Source organism: Atheta coriaria, unplaced genomic scaffold (assembly GCF_025399875.1).
Source record: "Atheta coriaria isolate IRGN ID8LTWV9N9 unplaced genomic scaffold, Caltech_Dcor_3.1 hic_scaffold_7_pilon, whole genome shotgun sequence".
Lineage (NCBI taxonomy): Eukaryota > Metazoa > Arthropoda > Insecta > Coleoptera > Staphylinidae > Dalotia > Dalotia coriaria.
In genome coordinates, this window is record NW_027045449.1 from 8,878,231 (window position 1) to 8,899,919 (window position 21,689).

The 21,689-nt window shown below is 36.2% G+C and overlaps 3 protein-coding genes across 3 annotated transcripts in view; 2 read left to right on the top strand and 1 right to left on the bottom strand.

Moving 5' to 3' along the window:
• Positions 1-20,141, top strand: part of LOC135795523 (coiled-coil domain-containing protein CG32809) — a gene marked incomplete at its 5' end in the record, with an annotated part of 29,016 nt that extends 8,875 nt beyond the window's left edge. Inside the window, 11 exons of the mRNA XM_065307231.1 lie at positions 14,404-14,530; positions 15,134-15,274; positions 16,197-16,305; positions 16,524-16,646; positions 16,793-16,914; positions 17,517-17,576; positions 17,944-18,000; positions 18,248-18,457; positions 19,403-19,465; positions 19,764-20,033; positions 20,095-20,141. Of these exons, the coding sequence (XP_065163303.1) occupies positions 14,404-14,530; positions 15,134-15,274; positions 16,197-16,305; positions 16,524-16,646; positions 16,793-16,914; positions 17,517-17,576; positions 17,944-18,000; positions 18,248-18,457; positions 19,403-19,465; positions 19,764-20,033; positions 20,095-20,141 (1,329 nt within the window). The remainder of the gene's footprint in view (positions 1-14,403; positions 14,531-15,133; positions 15,275-16,196; positions 16,306-16,523; positions 16,647-16,792; positions 16,915-17,516; positions 17,577-17,943; positions 18,001-18,247; positions 18,458-19,402; positions 19,466-19,763; positions 20,034-20,094) is intronic.
• Positions 9,592-12,242, bottom strand: LOC135795699 (uncharacterized). The gene is made up of 5 exons (XM_065307462.1): positions 11,980-12,242; positions 11,509-11,715; positions 11,280-11,385; positions 10,800-11,008; positions 9,592-10,746 (listed from the first exon to the last, which is right to left on the bottom strand). The coding sequence occupies exons 3-5, from the start codon at positions 11,326-11,328 to the stop codon at positions 10,072-10,074; spliced, it is 933 nt and encodes a 310-aa protein (XP_065163534.1). The 5' UTR covers positions 11,329-11,385; positions 11,509-11,715; positions 11,980-12,242; the 3' UTR covers positions 9,592-10,071.
• Positions 20,142-20,415: 274 nt separating the features above from the next.
• Prosbeta3 (proteasome subunit beta type-3) lies at positions 20,416-21,445 on the top strand. The gene is made up of 3 exons (XM_065307600.1): positions 20,416-20,571; positions 20,700-21,265; positions 21,323-21,445. Exons 1-3 carry the CDS (start codon positions 20,569-20,571, stop codon positions 21,369-21,371), a joined length of 618 nt encoding a protein of 205 aa, XP_065163672.1. The 5' UTR covers positions 20,416-20,568; the 3' UTR covers positions 21,372-21,445.
• The last annotated feature ends 244 nt before the right edge of the window (positions 21,446-21,689 follow it).

The following is a 21,689-nucleotide window of genomic DNA, read 5'->3' on the forward strand; positions in this document are numbered from 1 at the left end:
ACCACATTTGCGCTCTACGTGCAAATAGAAAGTAACTTTATAAATTAATTTTCATTTTACTGCTTAAAAACTTAAAAAATTAATATTGAAGGTTTTTAATCGCGTAAAATTATTTTATTTTATTTTAAAATTAATTTTAATTACCAACGAATAACGATAAAATTGTTTCGTGATGTAATCCAGTGTCGCAATTGTAAATTTGTGCTCGTGAATCAAATTACATTGAAAAGAATATGGAACTCGAGTGCAAATTGAATTGTGATTGCTTTTGTTAGTTTTGCGCGGCCCACGAGAAACAAACACGAAACTTTACTGTAACTTTACTTTAGTAACACTAGACAATACGAGAATGCTCAATGCTAATAAAATAATTAACGAGTACAAGTATTAAAGATGAATAAACGAGTGAAGAATGAAGTAAAGGACTAATGAATGCGACTGTGTTGCCAGATCAGGTTTGTAAGAACTAAGAGTAATGCAATATTACTCGTATTTCATTAAGTAAGCAACTGCAAAATGCACTGCCACTGCAATTACGAATAGATAATTATCTGTAATTTAATTGCAGAGTGTTTAGTAACTGCAACACCTTCTCATTTTACATTTTTTTACATTTTTTTACATTTTTCGATGTTTAAATGTGTAATTAATCAAGAAACGTGCTTGAATTTGTTTCCTTCGAATTCGGATTCGTATGTTAGCAGTTTTTGGTAGTTTACGAGTTGTTTTATCAAGGTTTCTTCCACTTACGAAATTACCTCACTCAAACACACGCTGTAAACCACACCCTGATGTGTATTTACAATTTATCACTCGCATTCACACACTTTATAAAGTATAGAACTTTAGTCGTACATCAAAATCAAATTTACACATAATTTCAACTTTTTGTTGAATTTTAATTTAATTTTTACGTTTTACGCTTTCATGGCATTGAACTAGTGTGTAATGATTGAAATAAATAAATTATGATTTATGATTTCTATAAAATTTAACATTTTTCTGCCTCTTGCAGTAGTTATTATATTTGTATGGCGATTTAATGAAAAAGGCCGTTGAATGCAATTAAAATTTGAGGCGAACAAAAGCCCAGTTCGTTAGCGGCGCGCCGCCTTGAGAATAAAAGCAAATAAAAATAAAGCGCGCGACGAACCGGGCGAGAAAAGTGGAAAACTTTCAGGCGTGTTGGACGACTTGTGAAAAGTTTGCCGTCGACGCGGCGTCTAATTGCAAGTGAAAATTAAATAAAGTGCAAGAAAGGAGGCGCAGGCAACGCCCAAATGTCGGATGCACAAATGTTTGCCTTTGATAATTAACGAAACAAAAATACAAAATAATAAACACATACCCGGTGTTTATAACATAAAAACTTTTATGTTCAATACATAATTTATATTAATTTAGTGTATACATAATATATTATATATATTTATTGTAAAAATTATACGTGATTTTAGATTACAAATTTTTGAGGGAGTTGTACCTGTTTTGCCACGAGGGCATCTTCAGTAAGTCGTAAACTAAAAGAGATAAATAGGATCGAATCGCAGTGTCTTAACCTACGGAAAATTCTCTATAAGATAGGCTAGTTCAAACGGAAATCAGAGAGAAAATAATTTTCACTCCTAAGAAAAAATGGGCAAGGGGGGGTGCTTGATACTTTTTTTCGACCATTTTTGAATGCGAATATCTTCTAAACTAAAAGCGCTAGAAGCCCGGAAAATGTAGATTATGAAAGAAAAGAAAATTCTCTATCAGATTAGTATTTAAAATTATTTAAGTTCAAAGGGTAAAAGATTGAAAAATGCAATCAAAAGTGATAAAAAGTGACATTTCTCAATTTTTGCCCATTTTTTAAAATTGCGAATATCTCGTAAACTAAAAGAGATAAATAAGATCTGATCGCAGGGTCTTAATCTACGGACCAATCTCTATCAGATAGGATAGTTAAAACGGAAATCTGCGAGATGAAATTTTAATCCTTAAGAAAAAATTGCCAAGGGGGGGTGCTTGATACTTTTTTTCGACCATTTTTGATTGCAAATATCTTCTAAACTAAAAGCGCTAGAAGCCCGGAAACTGTAGATTATGAAAGAAAAGAAAATTGTCTATTAGATTAGTATTTAAAATTATTTAATTTCATAGGGTAAATGATTGAAAAATGCAATCAAAAGTGATAAAAAGTGACATTTCTCAATTTTTGGCCATTTTTTAAAATTGCGAATATCTCGTAAACTAAAAGAGATAAATAAGATCTGATCGCAGCGTCTTAATCTACGAACTATTCTCTATAAGATAGGTTGGTTCAAACGGAAATCTGAGAGAAAATAATTTTCACTCTTAAGAAAAAATGGGCAAGGGGGGGTGCTTGATACTTTTTTTCGACGATTTTTGATTGCGAATATCTTCTAAACTAAAAGCGCTAGAAGCCCGGAAACTGTAGATTATGAAAGAAAAGAAAATTATCTATTAGATTAGTATTTAAAATTATTTAATTTCATAGGGTAAAAGATCGAAAAATGCAATCAAAAGTGATAAAAAGTGACATTTCTCAATTTTTGGCCATTTTTTAAAATTGCGAATATCTCGTAAACTAAAAGAGATAAATAAGATCTGATCGCAGCGTCTTAATCTACGAACTATTTTCTATAAGATAGGCTGGTTCAAACGGAAATCAGAGAGAAAATAATTTTCACTCTTATAAAAAAATGGGCAAGGGGGGGTGCTTGATACTTTTTTCGACCATTTTGACCATTTCATAGGGTAAAAGATCGAAAAATGCAATCAAAAGTGATAAAAGTGACATTTCTCAATTTTTGGCCATTTTTAAAATTGCGAATATCTCGTTTTGATTGCGAATATCTCCTCAACTAAAAGCGCTAGAAGCCACAAAACTGTAGATTATGAAAGAAAAGAAAATTCTCTATCAGATTAGTATTTAAAATTATTTAATTTCATAGGGTAAAAGATCGAAAAATGCAATCAAAAGTGATAAAAAGTGACATTTCTCAATTTTTGGCCATTTTTTAAAATTGCGAATATCTCGTAAACTAAAAGAGATAAATAAGATCTGATCGCAGCGTCTTAATCTACGAACTATTCTCTATAAGATAGGCTGGTTCAAACGGAAATCAGAGAGAAAATAATTTTCACTCTTAAGAAAAAATGGGCAAGGGGGGGTGCTTGATACTTTTTTTCGACCATTTTTGATTGCGAATATCTTCTAAACTAAAAGCGCTAGAAGCCCGGAAACTGTAGATTATGAAAGAAAAGAAAATTCTCTATCAGATTAGTATTTAAAATTATTTAATTTCATAGGGTAAAAGATCGAAAAATGCAATCAAAAGTGATAAAAAGTGACATTTCTCAATTTTTGGCCATTTTTAAAATTGCGAATATCTCGTAAACTAAAAGAGATAAACAGGAACGAATCGCAGCGCCTACACTACATAAAACTTTAATTTATTTCTGTAAAATTTGTTTAAATGTGAAAGTAATTTTCTTTGTGACTACTACAAGTGTTTGTATTTCACTTTCCATCTGCGAATAATACATTTACACTTGCAACAACAGATTAAATATTACGTGCTATGAATTGATATATTTTTTAAATGTTTGCTATCACTTAAGAGAGTTAAAAGGCTTCCAGGCAAGTGAATATTACGCGCACGTCGTGCTCTCGCCGAACGTGTTTTACACGTTTCATTACGAGTACTTCCACTTGCAATTTCAACGACGCCATAATATTTAATTCATCAGCTGCATCAAGCCGAGATTTATGCGAGGTTTAACATTTGTAATTGTAAATAGGGCTTGGGTACTCGCCACAAGATTAGAAAGTAAAGTACCGAATCAATTTGTCATTATTTGACTTCAAAATTACGCCGTATAATTAACAAATAGAGACTGATGTGATATGTAGATGTGGAATTAAATGAGTCGGAGCTTCGAATGCGCTGAAAACCGAAAATCATTACGCGATGCGGTGTCGCTGGTTATCTGGATGTGAAAGATGAAACGTGAAATTTCCTGATGATGGGAAATCCGCGTGTGGTGTGTTTGCTTTACATTGCGGGTCTGCATAGATTACACGTAATTGAATTACAATGGGAGCACTCGGATGCGAGCAAATCAAGATGTTTTTCCGCTTCATTGCGCTTCCATTTTCGGCAAACAAAACAAATTAGTTGGGACAGGCAAATTCCGAATTATTTCGAAACTAAAATGTGTCTAAAATAGAAAAATATTAAATTTATTTCTATCTGTATTTATTTATTAATATATTATAGTATATAGTACTTTAGTCACGATCTTTAGCCATGGCCGTGCTTAAAGTACTACTTTTGTACTATATTTCTTGATGTATTTTAGTGTAGGTATCTCTTAAACTAAACTAAGTAACAGAGTAAAAGTTGTTATGCCTTATGCGTTGGTAAATTTGAAAAATTTCTGAATCGAATTACGCCTGCAAACTAAGCCCGCCGGCCTCCGAAGTAAAATATCTTCAATTGAGTTTGACTTGTGCGCAAAATGAGATTATCGTATGTTCCATACACAGTTTGATTTTCGTTCGGCAAGTTGTTCGCGGATTGTTAACGAAAGTACGCGACCGAGGAACTTTCATCAAATTGCCCAAAAAATGAAAGTCAATTTCAACCGAATTGTGAACTGTAACAATCGAGTTAACTTAACCATACAAGACAAGTTGCAGTAACATTGTTTGTATATCGCATGATGATATCTCAGCGATTTGCGTAAATTATTATTATGAACACAGAGAATCGTGAGTTTGGAATATAATAAATTCACAGACGAAAAAAGAAACGATTGTTTAATTAAATCAAATCAAATTTAATGAGCATAATGAACCGAATGTTCTTTTCGGCAATTTGCTTTCTTTTGTATTAAATTAAATGCTTTCATTGCTTTCACGTTGAACACAAAAATGTTTGGAAACATCAAAAATAATTAATAATTATTATTAACGTGCGTACTAATGTTCACAACTTAACAAAAACGTTTTTATGCATGTTCAAGATGGTTTTCTATAAAATAGGTACATGTAATGTGTAGAAAGAAAAAGTAAATTACTAGACGTGACGAATCAAGGTCGTGTCTGGCGGGATCACGTTTTTTCAATGACATTGGCAATCAAGACGAGCAACTGCACAATAAACCAACGAAGAAGTATAAAATTTATATTTCCTTGTTAAATTAATTACGTAAGATGTTTTTTAATGCAGAATCACAGATCAATTACATCCATTCGACACTTATGCAATTATAAATTTTTATAAAACACTAGCTGTTGCCCGCGACTTCGTTCCGGCAGTGTTTAATAAAAATGTAATTCGTTTTTACTCTCTTGTTCTAGACATACTCGTAGTAAGAGTCAATTCTATCAATAAGATTAGCAATTTTAATTTAAAGAAATTAATTATATAAAGTTTTGTCAATAATGCACTTCAGCGCGCCATCTCGAATTCAACTATTTAACTATAACTATGATTGAATCCCAATGTCAAATTTTATTCTATAGAAAAGAGCTGTTTTGAGGATTTTCCCGGCAATTATTCGAATTTTTCTCACCTTTTAAACCTTCCCTAGACCTCCACGAATAATTCAAGACCAAGATAAGATAAATCCGTTCAGCCGTTCTCGAGTTTTAGCGAGACTAACGAACAGCAATTCATTTATATATATATATATAGATAAAACTTGAAAAATTGTATTTAGTTAACTTTATATTTGCAAGTAATAACACACTTTATTTGCACGTAGCTAAATATCGAGAGTTTTGATAGATTCCCGAAGGCAGTGATTGAATCAGAAAAATGTATTTCATTAGAAAGTGATTTTTAAACACCGGGTGACTGTCACGGCCCACGGTTGATTTATTATTAAGCAAAACAACTCACTGACTCAGGAGGTTTGCACATTAATTATGCCATCTGTTTAACTAAACATAACTTTACTACCTCAATACTTTATCCAGCAGCTGTTTTCAATAATTTTCCACTTTTTGCTTTTCATTTACAAAAGATTTATTTAATTGTTTTTTGCTACTTGATTGGCAAATGATTCTCAATAACTATTATTGCGCAGGCACCATGCTGTGATCGATTATAAACAACAATCATGTCAAAAGAACAAAGAATAACTGTTATTGTAAACATTGTAAAACTTGTTGACAAGTATATCCATTTAGCGGTTTATTCATACATACAACGTAATTAATTATATATTCAAATAAATTAATGTAATTATTCATCTAATTAAAATTAAAATTTACATTCGCAACGTTTTGTTCGTAAACGCAAAATTCGAAATTGTATACCAACGATTATCTAATGACTTTCTAATAGTATTAGATTAAAAATATCATCAACGCATTTGCATTATTTAACTGAATAAACTACTAACAAACATTTTAATGACATATTAAAAGCATTTCCGAAAAAATTTCGCAAGTTTAAGATTTATCGACGTTTTTAACATTTTTGCAATACGAAAATTTATGATCGTCGTGATTTCCAAATGCGAAAGTAATTTGTCAAGTGGGCCAAGTCATTCCGAAGTGCATTGTGCGCTAAATTTGTCATTCGGTCATTTGTTCATTTGTTTTAGCGGTTTCCGTTTCACTCACAACCATCAATTTTACTCCGCTTTACAAAAACATCAAGAGGCAAGCCCGTAATACCCACATGTCGTACTCGTGTGTTATTTCGACGATAACTTCGCATACGCATTAAGAAAGTTCTATTAAATTGCGTAATACGATTCGGAAAGGCCCCGCCAGTATGAAGTGTTCCACATGTATGACTGGCACAAGTACGACTGCTACTCGTAAAACATAAACTGCGATTTTTGTTGGAGAGATAAATAGTGCAGAGTGCACATAATATTGAAATGGTGGTTTAAATTACCCAGGTTGCTGGTAATATGAGTTTGAATTTCGAATTCCGGAAGTATGAGCGCGGAAATTCTTCGCATTCCGCGTGAGTCTAGACCTAGACGAGAGTGTTATAAGAGAAATGAGCAAAATTGATATTTTGTCGGAATTACTCTGATATTACGCTATTGCACAGCGTAGATAGGTATTCAGTTGGAATTTTAATTGTTTTTTGATGGAGCTGACTGCAAGAGATTGATTTTTAGATGTTTTCGATATGCTTTGCTGCGTTTATAATTTACTGTTACTAGTCTATGAGTAAGGTTAGGAAACATTGAAAAACACTACACGTAATCTATGCAAATGTGATTTAAAGTGTTTATATAATAATTTTTTTAAATTTAAATTTAATTTTTGCATTTTTACAGTTTTGCAATAGAAAATTTGCATATTTCATCAAATCCGCTACTTATTCTGTCATTCAAAAAGTACTTTCCTAAAAATCTAGTTTCTTAATACCAAACAACTCTAACACAATCGATAATTGATCTAAATTTGCAATACGATTGAAAGTGCAGTGAATGAAAAAATTGCTGGCAAATTAACAACATGCGGTTTTCATTTCCCATTCGATAAAAACCATTAAAACTCAGTTCGCTTCCATGTTACCATAAATAGCAGTTATTGCTGCAGTCGCTTGAAAAAATAATCCGCGAATGGACGACATAATCGTCAGCGGGTCAGCACAGTTACCTACTTTGCGATAAGTCAACCGTCGATGAATGTGGATGACCGCTACTTGGATACTAGTTACTTGTTACTCGTAACTCTATTATGGGTTTTTACTTTTTCGGTAATCGACTTGGTTACGCTTTCGTTGACCACGCACTTATATTTTGCATATACCTACATATTTACGAATATTATTACCGAATCTCTCGAGTGATGTTATAATATTTTCATGTGGTAATAAATTTACGTTGTTTTGAGAAAATTAAGTTTTACTTTTTATCCAGCAGATGTTTATGTTTTTACTTAAGATATTGACTAAATAAATTAATATTTCATCACGAAATAGAAAAATGTTGAAATGTAAAACTTAAAAAACGTTTTTTTTTTCAATTTATTTAAACATAAAACTTAAATAAGTAATTTAAGCATCAATTATGTTTGAAAAAACGCTCATAAATTTAATCATAGTGTTTTAAACGTTTGTACAGCTTGTGAAATGACGAAAAAGTGTCGCAATTTTTTTCGGTGTGGATTGATTGGCAAAGTATTAGTTTATCAGGCGTTAATTGGATCAATGCGGCGATGGGATTAATTGGCCTATCGATCGAGAGCGCACAATCACAAAATTCACTCGACGGTCCACCTCGCTCTAATTTGTGACCAACGACGTGCATTTACACGCATAAACAACACAATGACGCAGTTGTAAAAGTAAAAATGATTTAAAATTTAGCTTAAGCGACATGTCGCAATATTTCTAGAGCATTTTTAATACAACTTGCATTTTTTTCGTGACAGGCGATTGTTTATTTTAATCCGTAGTATAATAACCAATTAATCTATTTGCAGGCATAAAATATTATGTAAAAAATGCATTCGCGAAGGTTTACTTTCGATTTATGACATAATTATGTCATAATTGTTTATTTGTAATATTATTCAAATCCACCGACAATTTCGTCGCGTGTTGTTTAATTTAATTAACAATTGCGAGTTTTTAATGTCACGATCATGTTATAGTAATATAGTGACAGGTTATAACTTAATTCAACACGTTTCGTAGAATATTTGCGATGCGTGCTAATTGTGTGCGCAAGTGCACACTTGCGTGTAAAGTGGCGATTAAAACACTTTCTATTGCATTTGCGAGTACTTCCTGCGACGAGGAAGACATTGAAGATAATATTTATTTTACTATATGACCCAAGTTACCATTTGGCAACTTATTATGCAATACGTATCTGTTGTATGAGTAATGTGGGTTGCCTATATTAATGTCAAACTATTTTTTGCTAATCTGAAATAAATTGGCTTAGAATTCGTTTTGAAGATTATATTTTGATAGTTATTTGTGTTTTTGTTTTGCGGTTTTGATCAAGTATATCAACTAGTTTGATGTTTCATCATCTAGGTTAGGTTTTGCATCGTTTACCGTCTGACATTCCGGCATGCCAACTGACGCAAGTCGCTGCGCAGCACTCGTGATTGATACCTAAAATTAATAGCGACTTGTGGCTTCTTGCTGCCGAGGAGAAATCAGCGTGGCATATCATGATCACGAATAAATTATCCTGGCATGGGACGAACTCCGACCCGGGCCATTTGTCCTCCTCCAGGACAAAAACTTTTGATACTAATGTCAGTTTATGACCCATTTTACTCATTGCTACAACTTGTTTTGCACAAATTTAGTTTCGGCCTTTAAATTTCAAGTCTAGAGCAGTTGAAAAGTTTTTCGTTGACATGCAACCGGCTATGGATGAAACTATGTCGTGTTTATGCGCAATAATCTTTGGTTAAGCTCACATGAACAACAGGGCAGCTTACAAAATACAAAATGCCTGTCGGCAGTGGATTTCGATGACATTCAAATTACATTAATTATTTACGCTGATAAATGTGCAAGAAGCAACCATGTTGAATATTAATCTCATTCATTTAATTAAAATAAAAGAAAAACAAACACAAAACAAAGAACACATATATTTGGTTTACTTAAAAATTTAACAACCAGTTTACTGGTGTAGTTAGACATCTCGCGCTGGTGCTTAAATAATGTAATAACACATAAAACCGCAACAATGTGGATTCTAAGCACCAGAAGAACTTGCACATTTGTTAATGCGCTGACATTATTGCGCTTGTCGTGCGGTTTAATTAATACGCCGAGTGGAATTCGGCTGCGATGCGCACAATTTACAATTTACACACGATATTAATGAAGATGCGTTTAAACTCTAATTAAATTTGTAGTTGTTAACCTACTTAGATAAATTATTATTCAGATCATTTTTAAATAACGTTAAAATTAAAATAATTCATTATCTGGTTGCTGGACGTAGTCTACCCACTAAACATGTATTATTGTACGGTGTGTTGCCTACGTTAAATTATTTTATGTACATTTGCCTAGATATTCTGATTTTTCGTTTTGTGGTTGATTGCGTTCACATTTTTCGGCAGAACGGCATGACAGTCTTCAAAATGGCACCGCCGAACACGCGCACAGGCGTCTTGGTCCAGCTGACGATGACTTTTTCATCCACAAGCGGCGCACCTCGTCCCAGCACACAATTCTCATAACTGAGCTCAACCAAAAACATTCCCAGAGTCTTATCGGCACTCTCTACGACATTGCCAAGCATATAATCATGTCCGCCATGTTTGTAGGCGCGTTTTACTGGCCCGCCATATTTAATCTGCACTGTTTGGACATTATTATTGGTCCCACCAAAGAGTTCATAGGGAAATCGTAGTTTTGAGCGTAATTCACGCATGTCGAATAAATTATACAACTTTTTAAGCATCGATTGCCCGAAATCCATTAGACCCTTAGGTTCTCGGGTTGTAGTTGTGAAGTAACCCACCACCGTAGGGGTATCACTTTGATAATATGGTGGTGTGGGCTTCAGGACGTATTCGGAATATGAAGGGATGTACATTTGACGGCGGTAGTTGTTGGTTTTTTGCTGGTAGAGATGCTTAGGTGGGGTTGTTGATGAAGCTACGAAGTTGAATGCGTAGACATCACCTTCAACTCCATCGTCTAGCCCTTTATCGAAGTCGGTGTATTCTTGACCGATGACAATGTCACCTTGACCAGGGATGATTACATCTCTTAACTAGAAAAATTTTGGAAGTTAATTTATTGGTTTCTGATAGATTTCTGACTTACTTTGTAGTTTAACCCTGTCTGGATGAGTTTTCCATTGTAGTAGAAGCTCCACGTGCCTGTTTTCGCATTCCACGATGGACAGAAATGATTCCAGTGGTTTTCATTGACGTTTATCGGGATTTTAAAGACATCCTGCTCGAGAATCGCCATGTTTACATAGAGTCCTCTATCGCTGACCCAAACTCGTATCAGTCGGTCTCTTTCATTTCCTGAAATTTTAAAATTTTTAGTATTTTTATTCTGTGTGGCTATAACTATTCATCTGGATGATCTTGTTGTGCAGCACTTGAATGAACTGACCCATTGATCTCGTTTGTTATTATTTTTGTTCAACCGGGAAGGACACGCACGAGCGCAGAGCTCGAATTTATTATTATTATGTGGTGAGTGTGCAGGTTGCGCACGCTCTTAATAAACGGTTATGGTGTGTCATTTTTCTCCGGTTTCGGGCGGCAAATCGTCATTAGCTCGGATACTCACTTGAGTATGAAAACAACGGATGCGAAAAGTTGAGGTTGTCGCTGCGCATCCACAGGCAGAACGTGAATTCGGTCAGCGGCGGCACGTCCGCGAGATACTTGAGGAACTTGAACCGGTAACAGAACACAAAACAATTTGTAATCGAGACGAAGAATGGAAGAATGAGTAAAGTGCAGTTGGAGGTAGAAGATGAATGAGGATAAATTATGATGGAACACTTTGGGCTTACCTGGATGTAGCCTTTTGCGTGAGCGAGACCTTATTGATGGTGTCGTAGGGTGAGATGTAGGCGCGCCGGATTTCGCCTGCGTCTGTGCCCACCATTAGGTTGCTGCCGCGTTCGCTAATTACGAACAGCACCAGCAACTGTATCATTAATTTCGTTCTTGTAATTAATTCCATCATGCTTCGCTTGGCGAAAAATAAAAAACGGTATCTGCAAACGAAAATTGTGATTTGATTTCACGCGTTTGGATTTTTATCATCGAATTTTTAACGTGTTTACAGTTTTTAATTGCTAACGGCATTAATTATTTCATTATTACACAAGACCTAGATGTTTATTGAATGTTACATCATACCGTTTAAAAAATCATTATCAATAATGTGTTCAAATTGCATTGTCGATCAATATTGAAGAAAGAGAAATCAAAGTGAAACTTTTCTGACAATAGAATTTGACGTAGATCTCGTTACTTACCGAAAACTAAAAATTTCACTTTATATGCGTCTGGGGTAAAATCTCCACCCTTCACTGACGAGTTATCACACACCGCAAACTCGGAAATTAAAATGCACCACCGCGCCTCACGCAAATCATGGTATAAATTTGATTTAATTCAGTCTGAACGCGATTGTGTGCACGTTCGCCACGCTCATCTCTTTCGCTGCCAACACTGAATTTCTTGCGCGCTCGTCTTCTGCGTTCGGCGGTAGTCTCTTTAGTTATGATTAAAAGAAGCACCGGAACTTGGATGTTGTTTACCCAATTACGCGCTGACGCTCGGCGCCTCCTTCCTTTACATTCCATCGCCGTCGTTTACTCTTCGCATCATGTGCATTCCCACACCGCTCAGCTTTTTATGTCCCATCGATGGCGTTGCAATATTTGATGCTTGATCGCTTCTACAACGCGTGAATGGTTCAAGGAGCACTTATTTTAATTGCGTTAGGCTGTGCGTAGGTCAAATAAATGTGCGTTTTGTGCGAAAAGCTGCGCGGTGGAAGAACATGCCGGAGGCGAATGACTAATGAAGTAATGTGTAATGCTTGCTGTTGCTGGGCCTGGGCAATAAATGTTAAAAGGGCACTTGCTAATGCAAATCATGCAGATGGGAATCTTATTTGAATTTGTGATTAATTTGCCGCGTTTCTCCTCAATATGCAAATTGGAGAATTGTTACAAGACCATACAAGAATTGCGCATGATATCCGGACGTGGATAAAGGTTACATGATTTATTCAAATTTATTTATTAAAATTAAATACAGGTCTAAACATAGGACATAAATTTGTTTAATTATAAAAATATGCTTGACTGGGAATCACCTGAATTATTATTTATCTTTTTCGTTGCACAAACTTGCAAACTATTTTTCACTTCCTTTAAGTTATATTTTCGCGACAAAAAGTAGCCTATGTTATTCTCCTAGATCCAAAATATTTCCGACCCAAAAATTATCAAGATTTGTTTAGTGGTTTATGCGTAGCAGTGTCACAAACAAACAAATACAAATACTGTTTATTTGAATAAGTTGTTTTCACATTTTCTCCGCTTTATATTTTATTTTAATTCTTTGCTTGGAAAAATAATAACAAAATAGTTGGATACCTCCGCACTGCAATCGCACTAATAATGTTTTGCATAGAAGAGCAAGAGCACAAACGAAACGAACAGAAAACGTTATGCGCGACATGAAAAACGCGCGGCGAAAAACACGGTGATGTTTAAGCGGAATCAACGAATCGGAAAAAATTGGCATGAAAACGTCTTCGGCAATCATTTCTCCCTGCAAAACGTTTTTCCTAGAAAATCTCCGCGTTTTGTTTCTTTTATGTCAATACAAAGTGCTTCGAATTGAAATATTCAATACAATACAATATTTGAACAAATCAATTGAAATTTATTTATTTGTTTTAATACACTAAAAGCAACAAAACATCAAGAAAACAACTAAAGACATACATTAAATAACTGACGTTTATTGGCTTTGTTGATTTGATTCCCTTTACAATCGTTTTGGCTCATCCGAAATAAATCGAAATAAAATGCTTAAAAATACAAACAATTCGCATTTTCGCTTCTTGCCCAAGCGGAACCAGATTACGATCGAAAATTGAAAAGTATTTCCAGCGCGCAGGCAAGAAAACTCGATTCGATGCGAATCTACTTGAAAACAAGCGAAGCGATTCAATCTGATGCGATGCGCTGCAACGCGACACATGACAAAAGTTCTGTTTGCACAATGCGCGCGCCCAACTCCGCCAAAGTTTCCCGTTTCGGTTATTGCCATTATACGCGAAAACTTCCACGCAAAGTGAACACGATTCCAAACTTCCACACAAGTTAAAACCCAACTAACCAGGCAAGTATCATAAGTATCATAATGAAAGTTAATAAACCTGCTTGTTATTGCTTTCCTTCGAATTTAAGCCCTGGTAATTACGTCATAACTATAAATTTATCCGAGGTGATGTGTAACATTACTCTCTACATGCGCATAATTGTAACTGATGTGTAATTACGAGCAGGTGATTGTAATGATGATTTAAATGAAGACAAATTATCGTCATAAATAATAGTGGAGTGTGCGTTATGGGAATTTTTAAATTTATGAGATTATTTGATGTTTGAGCAACAGAAAGTTGTAAGAAAGGTGTGCAATTGCTTTCATCTTACGTACGCGTTGCGTACACGCGCCTCCAGCGACACAGTATCATTAACTCGAATGAAAATGATGAAAGTTCAGGCCACTTTCAATTAGTCTTTTATTGAGACATTTTTTAAGTGCTCTTTTAATTACTTTAGCGCAATCTAACTACAAGAAATAACTAAAAATAAAAATTATCATAATATACAGAGTGTTTTGTAATTTTTTAATAATATTTTTATATTTATTTTCAGGGAAGTGCAAAAGGTGCTCCATACTACATCGGTTCAACAGCGAGTTTGCCAAGGGCGGGTCTCCTTCGCGCTTACTCTCCAGCAGTGGGTAATCTGCCGCAGGACCGTATGAAAACCCTGCCGACAGGTAAATTATTCATAGACTAGCCGAACGCCCTCGGGGTGGCGACCCCGAGTCACGTTGACGATGACGGACAGTCGGTATGTGTGCGTGTGGGAAAAAATGAGGGTTGCCTTGGTGACTGGGGCGAGTATGTTGATTCTAGGATGAATGAAAGTGACCATGGGGCATCACATGCCTCATGATGTGCAAGAATTGCGAGAAATTCTGCGAATTTTTTTGGGTTAAAATCTCCGAGCGGAGAAATTTAAATGAAATAATTCGTTTAATGTAGTGGCATTCATTTTGCAATTGTGCTCTTGTTTCTGCATATTTGATTGCGCCCTCGCATCCCATGTTTGAATATTAGATTACACAATCTGCCCTTAAAACTGTCAATAAACCTGCTTGTTTTCCCTGCATGATCATTTAAAATTCATGATTTCACATTTTTTCAACTTTTTTTTACTTTTTCAATTTTTCAATGGATAAAAATGCTTTTATGAGTTTGCTTGCAAAATGTGTTTGTACTGTGACTTGTGACGAATTTGATTGTCTCATTCTATGTCCTGTGTGTGCCCAAGAACGACAAAAAACGATTTTTGTTTGTTTCTCTGTTGTCTCTGCAAGGTGCACCCCCGAAACCGCAACGCGCGTATTCTAGTGGTACGGCCCGTTCCGGTGCGGATGGTGCGGGGGCGCGTGCCGCCGCCCCAGACCGTTTTGCCCAATTTGCCCAAAGGCCAAACAACTCCCTCTATAACATACCAGGTCGGTTCACTAGCGCTCACTGCCCGAACAACCACAACAATATAACCACTACTAAAACCATCACCTCCACAGCCTGGTTGCAAAAATACAACTAAAAAGCACAAATTAATAGAAATTTGGTTTAAAATTACACATTGGCATTTGTAGACATTTTTGTGGCCAGTTGCATCCAGTGCGACCATGTCTCCCTTCACCTGACACAAATTCAACTGTAATTTAACGCTATTTACAACGCTTTTAATTAAATAACTAACGACTAAATTCGAGCTGCATTAAAGTCCGATCAAAGGTCTGCACACGCGCGAAATTAACACCATTCGAAACAAATAACTGAAACTAAAAGACACAAAAACAATAATTAAAGCGAAAATAATGTCAAAGAAACTAAAAGCCAACAATTACTTTTTATATATTGGTGATAGTTCTCCGTTACTCTCCATTGTCGTATCGTTTACAAACCGATGGTTATAAACTTACAAAGAAAGTTAATAAACGTGTTTATTTATGGACTTTCTTGACTCTTGTTGGAAAACTCTCCGATGATAATAAAACACCGTATTTATTAAGACAGTTATAGCGAAATTTATTAGATAAAAGTGAAATGGTAGTCAATTAAAAATGAAAACTTGCAACCCAACCCAAACGCACAAAACACAACCCTTTTGTTTTGTTGAATGTATCACTATCACTTTTATCACTCTATATATTAACACATTACGATAAAATCACATTGTTCTAAAATTCATTAACGTTAATGTTTCACATTGCCCCCGCTTTGGTGTGCCCCCGCCCCTCACCACCTCCAGCTGATTAACCAGTTCGTGTAACTTAATACACTATTAAAATATTGATTAATGATTAACGCTCGCCCGGAAGTGCGGCGCGAGAGTCTACGCTAACGAGATTACCTGTTTCATTATAGATGGGTACATGTCATCGCCAGAGAGAGGCTCCCGGTATGAGGAGGCCTACTACAGTCAATATGGCGCTCGATCCGGATCGATTACTCCTGTCATCGACGAAGAAGTCAGGTATTATTCGATATAATTTTTTATTTGATTTTTAAAGGTATTATTCATGTCTCAAGCACATCAGCGCAAAAATTTAACTTGTCTCGTTTCTCAATATTTATTAATTCATTTAATATTTCTAATATTAATCTGGTGTCATCTTGTTTGTGTAATGTGATGATTTTATCTCTCGACTGCACTCTTCGCTTCTTGATCGTCGAATGTGTTTCTGCTTAAAGCGACACCGAATTGATCGACGATCAATATTCGATATACGGCGTGAAAATCGCGCCGGGAGGACCACGGCCCGCACCCAGAACACAATTTTCCACGCCTGCAGCACCCCCATACGATGCCACGAGGTAACTTCACGCTCACGCACATGACACGCTCACGTTAATTAATATTTTGTAATAATTCAACTAATTTTGTCTTTATGCAATTATTTCTGAGCATTTTACGATTTTTAATTTAAGAAAAGAGGAAAATGTTTATGATTTTATTGCAGGATTCGTGTGGAGCACATGGAACGACAATTGGCCAATCTAACCGGTCTGGTGCAGAAGGCCCTTACGCACCAGACGCCGGCGACGCTTCAAGTGCCCTCGACAGGGCGCGACTCGTATCGGGGTGAGTTTTTATTTAGTTTTTCTTCTACCACTCTTTGTTTTTCACATGCCAGCGAGGCACGCTCGTACGCCAAAGTATGCAAAATGCGAAAATCGTATACGGATCTCCGGCTTAATGAACGCGACGAGCGGCAAATTATGAACTTCGCTAATTAGCTTGGACTTGCCATCATCTAGGATGCATTCGTAGCGTAGCGTTTGGGCGTTGGTTAAACACGTGCACGTTGTTGACGCTTTGTTGCATCACATTGATTTTACACAAGCATACAGAGTGTTTTTAGAGTTATATTAATATGGAAATTAATAAAACACTCTGTATATTTAATTAAATTAAATTAATTTTATGAATTTGATATTTTTTATATTTTGTACATTCAATACAATTGTAAGTTGGAAAACAATTAGCGAGTGTACAAAAGGACACGATTTGAGGAATGACTTTCGCCATTATGTTGCAAATGTGCTCGAGTTTACGTTTCTGGTCTGTTTGTTTGTTTGTTGATACTCTTTGAATACCGAAAAACAAAAATGTGCGCCACCCGTTGGTGTGCTTCGCTCGATCTCTCTGTGTGCGCTTCCTGCATCCCCGCATTCGTTCGTCAGATGAGTGCGATGTGAACATGAACGTGAACTCGTCGTCGAGTTCGATGCAAACGCTGCCAGGTTTGTAACTGAAGCCCACCACCGATTACCAACCAAAACCCTCCGCCAAACAGGAACCTATACTACAACAAAACGCATACACTAAATGAAATTTGCAAAAAAAAATTGCTAAATATTTTTTATTTTATTTTAAGTCTGCTTTATTATATTTAGAATTTATTTGGACACCTAAATGAAAGAATTCACATCTGCATGTTTTGATTTCACTGATTTAGCACTCAAAGAATTTTTATTTTGTTTGAAAATTTTATTTTCTATTGAGATGGGACCTGATATTAGCTGATTGTTTTCGATGCGATAGCCCAAAAAAATTTCGAAGCGATTTACAGACAAGTTGTTACACATAATCTAATGTATATGTTGGCAGATGACACCTACGTGCGTTCAGAGACAAAACCGCCCAAATTGGGTAAAAGCGGCTGCCGTAAGTTGGCATTTTCGAACCTATAGGCATGCCCGAGACGTTGAACATGTTGTTGTTACCCTATTGTTGTTATCAACGCCATCGTTGTCGCGCGCCGACAAACCAAATCTTCTTTTCGTCCGCCAGCATGAATAGTTTATATTCGTACATTTCTGTGTACATACGTAAATTCTGCGAAGAATTACCTCTCGAAATCGATGTTGTGTTCTATTGTTCTGCATGCTTTTCCCAACAGGAAGCCCGTCATAATACACCCATCATGGTGGAAGTATTCGGCATGTACCCAGCTTAAACTTCATCTCTATGAGCTTCTCATTCAACGCAATGTGGGCGTGCGGCGCTAATTTTTCCGATGTGTGTGTTTTAGATAAAGTCGTTTCGTTCGAGAAGTCGGTGTCGTTCAGCGACGAGCCGCCGGATATGAATTCACCCAAACAGCACAGTCCTCAACATTCAGGTAAATACAAAACGCGCCCAGCAGCTCGGCAGGAATGATTTTTCGTTGGGTTTTTTTTATTTTGAACGTGTGCTTTTACGAAGAACAAACAGCATGCAGTACTTTGTTTTGTTTTTATTTTTGACTGTCGAGGGCGTCCAGAGCGCCGTGGACGCGCGTCGCATTTTGTCGTAACTCGCAAAAATCAGCGTAACAGTTCGACGTATTCGTATATTCTTTAGTTATAACAATAACACGCTTCAAACAGAGAGAATGTACGTAGGAATTTACAATTATTTTTCCTCTGGCTTATTTGTGTAGTGTAGCTCTTAGAACTTTATCAATTTATCAAATTGAATTCGTTCCAGAATTGCATCATGGCGAGAAAACACTGAAAGTCATTGTTCGCTTAATTGCGACATGGTTTAAGTTGTTTAATTTGCTAATTTAATTATTAGCGGACTTTAAATGAGTCATGCTTTGATAAATTGATGTAATTCTGGGCGAGTTGTTTTCGTTTCCATTTCTTGTATTGTAGATCTAATTGAAACCCAAAAAATAACAATTTGGTGCATGGTTTTAGTTTATTTTAACACAATTGCTACTTAAGTTATAATATATTGTATTTATTGTATTGAAACCTCTTGTACTTAGATTGTAGTTGACTTAAGTAATATTTACTTTTATTTTACTTGTAATAATCAATCGTTTTATTATTTTACTGTGGTTTTTATTTATTTATTATTATCTATAATCCTATGCTAGTGTTCTTGGTAAGATCACTCCCAGGTAGAAGACTTTATCCTCTTTTGTATTCCGATTCATTTTGGGTTTGCATGAATTGCGCATGTGTTTTCCATCACACCAGGATGTTGAATGTTTTAGCAACCAGAAGAATCTGAATCTAATTTAATTGGATCACTAACAAAAACGGTTTTTTTGATTCTAAACGGTTGCTTTCTGTAGCGGATACTAAACCTACCAAGCCTGCCATTAAGTCTTCAACTCTTCCACGGACCTCCTCGCAGGGTAAGACCGATACAAACGTTCAAATGTTTCTCAAACGATTTAGCCGTCTTTTTAAATTTTTACACACTTTTACACACTCATATGTTTTTCTCTATTCTTACGAATAAATCTTCCACTACATTTGCTGCAGTTTAAAGTGTTAATATTCGTCTCACGTTTATGACATGTTCCGTACTCTGCAAACTTTTGCCAAATCTCGTTTATTTTTCTTTGTGTCGTGTACATCACTGCGCTACATGATAAATGACCGTCGAATGAAATAACGTGATGTATTTTGTTGTTTTTCTTGGGTGTTTAGAGCGAGATCGATTGAAACCTGCGCCGCCTCCGAAGCCAGCTTCTTTGTCGCCGGGTCAATATGATGGGCGGCATATCTACAGAGATTTACAATTAACTCCGGAGATGTACAATCAACTACGAGGGCTGCAGAAAAAAGCGAAGGATCTGCGTGCGGAAGTTAGGAATTTAGGATTATCACGAGCGCAGGCGCATTCGGTCGAAACCATAAGAGATACTTTATTAAGATTAAGAGCTATGCTTATGGTTGGAGAACAAGTCTGGCAAGCTGGTAGGAAGAAACTTTTGGTTTTAAAAACATTGCAACAGGTTAACCATCCCGATTGGTTTAGGAATGGACCAAGAACGTGTGCATCTGAGCCGTGAACAAAATCAGTAGCCGTTGATAAACAGTGCGTGATTGTGTCCCGGTGCATGTAGCTTCTCTCGTAAGACTCGCCGGATGGAATGTTCTCTAAATAAAGAGATTCGTGCGGTAGTATTTTGCGCTTCTTGTGTTTCATTTCTGGGAGTGTGGGACCGACAAAATCAGCCTCATCGTCAGAGGCAGCCGCCTCCTGGTCGGAGTTTGCACGCTTTTCGGTCATTTTATAAACCAAAACAAATCAAACGTAACCACAAACCTTACACCGGGCTGATTTAGTGTCGTATAACGCTACGTGAGGCGCTCCTGTCATTTGTCATCATCGGTCGTGCTCACCGGTTGTTGGAGGAAAACTTCGAGTCATTCTGCGCTAGTTATACAGAATTCAGAGCTAAATTATTGGATTATTTTCGAGAAGAGTGTAGAACAAGTCGTCATCAAGATGGTAAGTGCAAGTTATATACTGATACCGTTGCTGATTGGGTTTTTATATTGGAAATTTATTGTTTTAAAGTTTAGTTTTTTTTTTGGTTATGTGTACTAGAATGATACGTGATTTTTATTATTCTTCAGAGTATTATGTCCTACAATGGTGGTGCGATGGTGGCTATGAAGGGTGATCAATGCGTAGCAATTGCCACCGACAAACGCCTTGGAATCCAGGCTCAAACCGTTGCATTAGACTTTAAAAAAGTGTTTGAGATGGGCCCCCATTTGTATGTGGGTCTGCCTGGTCTTGCCACCGACACACTCACAGTCATGGAAAAGTTGCGTTTTCGCAAGAATCTTTATGAGTTACGCGAAAACCGTCAGATAACGCCTAAGGTGTTTAGTTCAATGGTGTCCAACATGCTCTATGAGAAGCGCTTTGGGCCGTTTTTCGTGGAACCAATTGTTGCCGGCTTGGACCCACACACTTATAAGCCATTCGTGTGTAATATGGACTTGATCGGCTGCATCAACGAACCGGAGGACTTTGTCGTCGGCGGGACAGCGTCCCAGCAGTTGTATGGAATGTGTGAGGCACTCTGGGAGCCAAATATGGGACCAGAGGAACTGTTTGAGACCATTTCACAAGCACTCATGAACGCGTTCGATAGGGATGCTGGCTCAGGTTGGGGCGCAACCGTTTATATAATGTAAGTTTTCTTCTGCATTGCCAAATATTCTTTCATTAACTATTCGTTTATTTGCAGAGAGAAGAACAAGATGACGGTAAAAGAATTGAAGACACGTATGGATTAAGCAAATACTTTACACATTATTACTTATAAGTGATACTTTTCTCTTTTTATAATAAATTTGGTTGGAAGGTGGAATGTAAGTTGTGTTTAATCGTTAAATGATTGTTTAAGAAACCCTTTACTACATGGATAGTCTTTCAAACCTTTAAATGACTGGGAATTGCTTTAAAGCTTGATTTAAACCTTGCTATTTTTTATGATTTTGTAAATCCTGTTGTGGAAAACACCTTATATCTCGCAAACGAATACATTTTTTTAAGAACAGGACCTTTCTTATTAAAAATATTTTCGGCTGAAGAACATGGCCGAACTTTTGAAG